The 8,577-nt window shown below is 43.5% G+C and overlaps 1 protein-coding gene across 1 annotated transcript in view; it reads right to left on the bottom strand.

The window, feature by feature from the left end:
* Positions 1–7,463: 7,463 nt before the first annotated feature.
* Positions 7,464–8,577, bottom strand: part of Prr13 (proline rich 13) — a 3,361-nt gene continuing 2,247 nt past the window's right edge. The window contains exon 4 of the mRNA XM_031356852.1: positions 7,464–8,079. Within this exon, the coding sequence (XP_031212712.1) occupies positions 8,029–8,079 (51 nt within the window). The 3' untranslated portion in view covers positions 7,464–8,028. The remainder of the gene's footprint in view (positions 8,080–8,577) is intronic.

The raw sequence follows: 8,577 nt of genomic DNA, 5'->3' as shown, positions 1-8,577 counted from the left end.
GCTCCGGCTGCTGCCTCTGCTGGTCTGGGAGGGGGACGGGGCGGAGCGGGCCGCTTTCAACCCCGCGCACCCTTCGACCCCGGAAGCGCTAACCGCCCCGGGGACCGGCGAGTCGACTGCGTCGTCCACACTTTCCCCACGCAATGCGGACCGCCTTCCCAGAGCCTAGAGCGGCTCCTTGGACAGCGTAGGCACCAGCGAGACGGCCGGTAACCAACGGCGAGGACTGTGCTAGAGCGGCAGCGCAGGGGCGCGGAGGATACTAGTGGCCTCTAGCGGGAGAACTGGAAAGCTCAGGCCTAAATGAGAAGAGGTGGCCAAGGCTTTGGATCAAGAAAAGATGAGAGTAAGGGAAAGGAAAATAACAGTTATCTAAAATAAAAAACGAATGGCCAGACTGAAAGTATCACACAAACTGCTTACTCTAAAAATAATCCAGTTTAGTAAGTGCAGAAGAAGTGAAGATATCACTATTTTGCAGCCCAGATACTGAATCAGGCAATAAAAATTGTAATAATTAAAATTCAGCCAGGCGTGGTGGTGCACGCCTTTAATCCCAGCACTTGGGAGGCAGGTGGATTTCTGAGTTCGAGGCCAGCCTGGTCTACAGAGTGAGTTCCAGGACACCCGGGGCTACACAGAGAAACCCTGTCTCAAAAAATAAAAATACAAACAAAAAAAAAGAATTAAAATTCAAAAGAATGTTCTTAAACCAGACGGTGGTGATACGCAACTTAATTCTGACACTGGAGAGGCCGAGTCAGGAAGATCTCTTGAGTTCGAGGCCACCCTGGTCTACAGAGTGAGTTCCAGGATGGACAGGGCTATATACAAACTTTGTCTTGAGAAACCAAAGGGGGGGGTGAGGGGGAGAGAGAGGAAGGGAGGGAGGGAGGGAAAGAGAGAGCTGAGGAGAAAAGAAAAAAAAATTATAATCACACAGATTTCCTAACTGTACAATGAAGTAACTTTAACCAAGTTAAGCAATCAAACTTCAGTGTATTAGGACAACATTGATAATGTATCTCACAATTACATAAGAAGTATTGTATAATCTAGAATTCCTGCCCAAAATGGTTAATCTTTTTATTAGGTCTAATTATCCACTTATAGGGACAATGGAACAAGTTAAACATCAGTACAAGAAGGTATTGTGTGGCCAAGCACAGTGAGTAATGTAAGCTGATGATCCTACCACTGGGGAACTTAAGATGACAATGGTGAGTCTCAGGCCATTGTACCTTGGAAAGTACAGTAATACTGCTTTATTACTGTTTGTTGCTCCCTTTTTAAACAAACAAACAAAAATTTGTCGGGCATGAGAGGTGGCTCAGTGGTTAAGAGCACTGACTGCTCTTGCAGAGGTCCTGAGTACAAATCCCAGCAACCACATGGTGGCTCACGACTATCTGTAATGGGATCTGATGCCCTCTTCTGGTGTGTCTGAAGACAGCTACAGTGTATTCATATAAATAAAATAAATAAATCTTTTTAAAAAATTGTCTTCCTTTATTTATCTTTTTAACTTTTATTTCCCCCACCCCTACTTCGTTTCTCCCTCTCACTCCAGCCCGGGCTCCTTTTTTTTTTTTAAAGACATCTTGAAAACACAGAATTTTGTACACAACACAAAACAACTATCCTACTGTCTTTAAAAAGACAATAAACCTTTTTTAACATGTTGTACGTGTGTCTATAAACTGGGTGTGTGTGTATACATCACAGCAGGCAGGAGGGAAACAAAGGAAGATTGTCAGGAGGAGTCAGTTTTCTCCTTCAACCAAGTGGGTCCTTAAGATCTGACTCAGGACATCAGGCTGGACGGCAAAGGTCTTTTCCATCGCACTGGCCTTTACAACTAGGAAAATGTCTCAATAGTTCAAAGCACCGACTGCTCTTCCAGAGGTTCAGGGTTCAATCACCAGTACCCACATGGGGTCTCACAGTGAATGTAACTCCAGTTCCATGGCATACAACACCCTCTCTGATTCCACAGGCACTTTCACGCAAGTGGTGCACATGTATACATGGCAGGCAAAACACATACACATTAAAACAAAATAAATAGGTACTTCTGTAAGGAATCGACACATGCAGGTAAGAGACAAGCAGATCTTTTGAAGTCAGCCTGGTCTATATAGCAAGTTTCAGGACATTGAGAGCTATGTAGTGAGATCTCAAAAAACAAACAAAAAATAACTTGCTCTTACAAAGGAGCCAAGTTCAGTTCCCATAGATGGTTCACAAGTCCCTGAAGCTTCAACTCCAAAGATCTGATGCCCTCTTCTGGTCTGCTAGGGCACCTACACCCTTGGGTGCACATAACTACTCTATAGACACACATACACATTAATTTTTTTGTTGTTTCTTGAGACAGGGTTTCTCTGGGTAGCCCTGGCTATACTGGAACTCACTCTGTAGACCAGGCTGAGCTTGAACTCAAATATCCAAATGCCTCTGCCTCCCAAGTGCTGACATCAAAGGTGTGTGCCACCACTGCCCAGAAAAAAAAAATTAATTTTTCTCCCTTTTCTGTACACAAGTGTTTTTTCCAACCTTGTGTGCAATACCTGTTGTGGTTTTAGTATCAGTCAAGTGGAGCCATGTGATGATAGCTGAAAATAAGACTTAAAGACTCCTAATATCTTTCCTTCCACCACCTAAATGAGGGCTATGTATTAGGAATGCAAAATAAAAACCCTGATGCCATATGGTGCCAGGAGTCATGGCACATGCCTTTAATCCCAGCACTTGGGAGGCAGGGGCAGGCAGATTTCTGAGTTCAAGGCCAGCCTGGTCTACAGAGTGAGTTCCAGGGCAGCCAGGGCTACACAGAGACACCATGTCTCAAAAAATCAAAAACAAAACGAAACAAATAAAAAAAAAAACAAAAACTTTATCATTTGGCCAAAGGTAAAAGGTGGAAAAGAAGTAGGGAAATGTTAAAGCCCCTGAAAAAAAGCCAATTAAGGGACAAGTTTACTGTCAAAACTAAGCTGAAAGTTTAACCTCAAGATATTGCAGGTGGACCAGTAAAACCAGTGGGGCTTCCAACCGCTAGAGTGCTATCTATTATCCATGAGGGTAACACATATGGCATAAGGCAAAATAAAAAAGAGTTTTATTAGGACTGACCAACAGTGACAGCCAACACAGAGAGATGAAGGCCTGTGGGTGGTGTAAGAACCTTGTGTGCACAAGGTCCTGGGTATAATCCCAGACACCCAGCAGGGAGAGAGAGTTGGCAATACGGCTCAACTGTCAGGCCTAAAGCCAGAGTTCCACATGAGACTAACTACCTCAAATTATCCTGATTGCCACACTTGTACCCTGGCCTGTGCATTCACACATACAACAAAATACAGTATAATACAATGTAAGGAGATAGATGGGCTGAAATGGTTCAGTAGTTAAAAGCATTGGCTGTTCTTCAGAGGACCTAGTTTACATCCCCAGCACCTACACACTGGCTCACAATCACCTGTTTAGCTAGTCTTAGAGGATCAGAATCCCTCTTCTGGACTCTGTGGGCACCAAGCACACATACAGTGCATAGAAATGCATCTAGGCAAAAGATTTTATGTAGGAGCTCTCTCTCAAATAATAAATGTTTGTTTATTTGTTAAATTACTTATTTTAGATATGTGAGTTACACTGTAGCTGTCTTCAGACACACCAGAAGAGGGCATTGGATCCCTTTAAAGATGGCTATGAGTCACTATGTGGTTGCTGGGAACCGAACTCAGAACCTCTGACTCTGGAAGAGCAGTCACTGCTCTTAACCCCTAAGCTATCTCTCTAGCCCGTTTGTTTGTTTGTGTTTGTTTGTTTTTTAAAAAGCACTTACTGTTATTGCAAAGGACCCAGTTTCTGTTCCCAGCACACGCTTCAGGCAGCTGACAAATCACCTGTAATTCAGTCCTAAGGTATCAAACTGCATCTGATCTTCATAGTCGTATGTGCTTGCATACAAGTACTGCACGTAAACTCACGTAGACACGTAACTTATATTTTTTTCCTAAGACAGGTTGTATCCAACCCTAACCCTGGAACTCACTCTGTAGACTCAGGTCGACCTCAAAATCCCAAGTGTTAGTATTAGACGTTCACCACCACTGTCCAGCACAAAATATATCTTTCAAGTGACAAAGATAAGGGGAGAGAGATAAGGAGAATCTAATAGCAATATCTGACTATGGATCAAGAAATTCTCCAGAGCAGAAATGGGTGAACTTGCCTAGGATCACAAAGTTCAAAGTCATCAAAAGCTACATAGGCCATGAGAAAAATAAAAGCAGCCTCTTTGTGCTCCTTCCCAGGAGCACAGCATTCTTTCTCTCAAGCTGCCTGTGTGTGATGGCCATTCTTGGTTGTCAACTTTATCACATCTGGAACTAACAGAAACCCAAGCAGGTGGATGTGCCTGTGATTGGTTGTCAACTTTATTACATCTGGAACTAACAGAAACCCAAGCAGGTGGATGTGCCTGTGAGGATTTTTTTTTTCCTTAATCAAACCATTTGAAATGGAAAGACACACTTTTAATCAGATCTTTTGAGGCAGGAAGATCCATCTTTAATCTGGGCCTATATAAAAGACAAGGAAGAAAGAAGCTTTTGCTCTTTGCCTGCTCACTCTCTCTGGCAAATTGATTCCTTTCCTGGCATTAGAGCCTACTTCTTCAGGATTTTGGTATATACTGAAGACCATCCAGCCTCATGGACTGAACAATTACTAGATTCTTGTACCTTCTGTTGGTAAATATCCATTGTTGGACTATGGTCTAGCTGGACCACAACCTATAAGCCATTCTAATAAATCCCATATATATGTATGTACATATATATTTATTATGTATATAGGTTTTTATATATGTATATATATTTATATATTATTTCATGTATATTAGTACACTGTAGCTGTCTTCAGACATAACAGGAGAAGGCATCGAATCCCATTTCAGATGGTTTCTTTTGTTTTGTTTTGTTTTTTCAGTTTTTCGAGACAGGGTTTCTCTGTATAGCCCTGGCTGTCCTCGAACTCACTCTGTAGACCAGGCTGGGTCGAACTCAGAAATCCACCTGTCTCTGCCTCCCAAGTGCTTGGATTAAAGGCATGTGCCACCACTGCCCGGCGGTTTCTTTTTTCTTTTTTTAGATTCATTTATGCCAGGCAGTGGTGGCACACACCTTTAATCCCAGCACTTAGGAGATAGAGGTAGGCACAGCTTGAGGCGGGCCTGGTCTACAGAGTGAGTTCCAGGACAGCCAGGGCTACACAAAGAAACCCTGTCTCGGAAAAACCAAAAAAAAAAAAAAAAAAAAAAAAAAAAAGAGACTTATTTATTTACTATTATATGTAAGTACACTGTAGCTATCTTCAGACACACCAGAAGAGGGTATCAGATCTCATTACAGATGGTTGTGAGCCACCATGTAGTTGCTGGGATTTGAACTCAGGACCTTTGGAAGAGCAGTCAGTGCTCTTAACCACTGAGCCATCTCTCCAGCCCATACAGATGCTTACGAGCCACTGTGTAGTTGCTGGGAATTGAACTCAGGACCTCTGGAAGAGCAGTCAGCACTCTTTTTATTTTTATTTTTTTTTGGTTTCTTGAGACAGGGTTTCTCTGTATAGTCCTGGCTGTTCTAGAACTTACTTTGTAGACCAGGCTGGCCTCAAACTCAGAAATCCACCTGCCTCCCAAGTGCTGGGATTAAAGGCATGCGCCACCACCGCCCAGCTATTTTTTTTTTTTTCTTTTTTTTCAGTCAGCACTCTTAACCACTGAGCTATCTCTCCAGCTCCATATATACTTATATATTGTATATTTATATATAATACATATTTACTTCTACTTACATATAGATACATATATATTTATGTCCTTTAGAGAACCCTGAGTAATACTCTTAATAAAATACTTTCTAAAACAAAAATAAAAAAAACCTGAGCTGGGGGTTGTGAGAATGTTTACCTACCATGCACAAGGCCCCAGGTTCGGTCCCCAGCACTATATAAAATAAGGCATCAGTACACATCAGTAACTCCAGCCCTGAGGGAGCACAGAAAGATCAGGAAGTTGTTCATTTTGGCTACATGAGCTTGAGTTCTGGACTGCATAGGACCATCAAACTAGTTTTTTTGTTGTTGTTCTGTTTCTTTCTTGTTGAAAATTAGATCCAGGACATCATACAGGCAAGGCAAGTGCTCTGTCACTGAGCCTCCTCAGTTCTGGGCACTGTGGCTGGGGTTTATCATGGCAGTACCTGGGAAGCTGAGGGAAGAAAACCTTAAGTTCAAGGTCAGCTTGGGCTACACAGCAAAACTCAAAAAAAAAAAAAAAAATGATGGTAGTGATTGAGAGCTGTTTCTGTGGTTAAGAGCACAGGCTGCTATTTCAAAGGGCCTGGTTTCAATTTCCAGAGACTCATAATGATCTGTAACTCCAGTACCACCCAATCCTCTGCCCTCTTCTGGCTTTTACAGGAACTGCATAACATAAAGTGCATACATACTAGACCAAACACCTGTACAGACATGCGTGTGTGTGTGTGTGTGTGTGTGTGTGTGTGTGTGTGTGTGTATCTATCTATCTATCTATCTTATTCATTAGACTTCTTTAAAGTTGATGAGCAGCCAAGGATTGAAAACCTCTGAAGCAGGGACTGGAGAGATGGCTTAGAGGTTAAGAGCACTGACTGCTCTTCCGAAGGTCCTGAGTTCAAATCCCAGCAACCACATGGTGGCTCACAACCATCTCATAATGAGATCTGACTCCCTCTTCTGGAGTGTCTGAAGACAGCTACAGTGTACTTACATATAATAAATAAATTAACTCTTAAAAAAAAAAAGAAAACCTCTGAAGCAGGCTGGGCATAGTGGACCACTCCTTTAATCCCAGCCACGGGAAGCAGAGACAGGTAGATATCTGTGAGTTGAAAGCTAGCCTCATCTACCTATTGAGTTCAGGCTAGCCAAGGCTACATACTCAGACCTCTGCAGCATATGTGACCAGTCCGTATCTGGGAGAGTAGTGTGGATTCAGTCTGTAAAACCTGAGTGCACTCTGAAGGCTCCTTCCCTCTTAGAATAACATGGTGTCCTACTCACTGACACACTGGCTCCTTACTAAACAGGACACTTCAGGCTGAGAATGTAGCTCCACTAGTAAAGTCCGTGGCTAGCAAGCACAGGTCTGAGTTCAAGCCCATGAAGAGCATGTGGTGGCTGAAGCTTGTGGTCCAAATGTAGCCCTCAAAATGTGGAAACACAAGGATCTGTATATGAAAGTCACCCCTTTTATATATAGATAGATAGATAGTGAAGCCTGGGTGATGTGAGACTCTCAGAGGAATTAAAAAAAAAATTTTAAAAAGCAACGTACTTTAAAGAGTATGACCAAGAATAACAAAACTACCCCATGGTGTTGAGCCCAGTCAAGGTAATGGCGCAGGCGAGTAGAAGCTGGGAGAGTAGCTTTTATTTGGACTTACAGCCATCTGAGATAACATACTGAACTAAGGACTAAGTCCGGTTCCAAAAGAGCTCATCGAGTAAAGGGACTGCACTTCCCAGCAGCTGGACAGTTACTGCGATCCATAAAGCCTGCCAGAACACAGTTACCACTAAATCACTCTCATGTGGCGCCGTTACAAAAGTTGAGGTTTTCATCACAAACTGTCACAAGTCCAAGTCACAAGTATTACAAAAGAAAGTGGAAAAAAAAAAAAAAACACATGGTACTCCCCATTTAGCTCAGAGGTCTCACCATCTTCAAAAGACAATTCCCCCACTGACCTCGTCAGCTACAATGATATCAAGCAGGGAGAAGGCAGCATTTGCTAGCCCTTGACAACCATCTTGCCATTCTCCCTAGACAGCCAGGACCGAACCTCAGGGAAAGGCACAGGTAGGAGTGGGGCAGGGAGCAGAGGGCTAATTGCCCTCAATACAAGATGACAGCTGAAGCTTGGTGGGAGAGTGGAGCTGGTGAGGCTTGAGGGGAGGAGGCTCCAGGCCCTGCGTTCAGTCAGAGTCACTGCTGGAAGAGGAGGAGGAGGAGGAGGAGGAGGAGTGCTGCAAGGGGAAAGGACACGTCATCAGATCCAGATGACCTCTGGTTACTCCAAGGGCCATTCTTTGATGCCCCACCCATCCACCCCAGTATCCAGTAGGCAGGAGTCTCCTACCGTCCTGTCCCATAACCAACAAAATCAAGGGTTTCCTGCAGCAGCAAACATACAAGAATGGATTAAATTGTCCTCAATCACTGCACAGAACTGAACACACTGCCTTCCATCCAAGTTTCCACTTTCCACACCTTGCCAGGGCCAGGAATGTGGAGCAAACACACAGTTGTGGGAAGCTGCTGCTAAGTTACACATCCCTACTCATTAGCTTTAAGGAATGTCAAACTAGATCTCTGCACCTCAGAGAGGATAGGAACAGCTGCCGTTGATGCTGTACTAAGTCCCACTAGGGGAAAAAGTGGGGAAGATGGCAGAGACAGACAGATGGCTGGAGAAATCCCATCCAAGGATCCATACAGACATACCTCTGTCAACTACCATTAAA

The sequence above is a fragment of the Mastomys coucha genome, unplaced genomic scaffold (assembly GCF_008632895.1).
Source record: "Mastomys coucha isolate ucsf_1 unplaced genomic scaffold, UCSF_Mcou_1 pScaffold11, whole genome shotgun sequence".
Lineage (NCBI taxonomy): Eukaryota > Metazoa > Chordata > Mammalia > Rodentia > Muridae > Mastomys > Mastomys coucha.
This window is presented reverse-complemented; position numbering and strand designations above follow the sequence as displayed.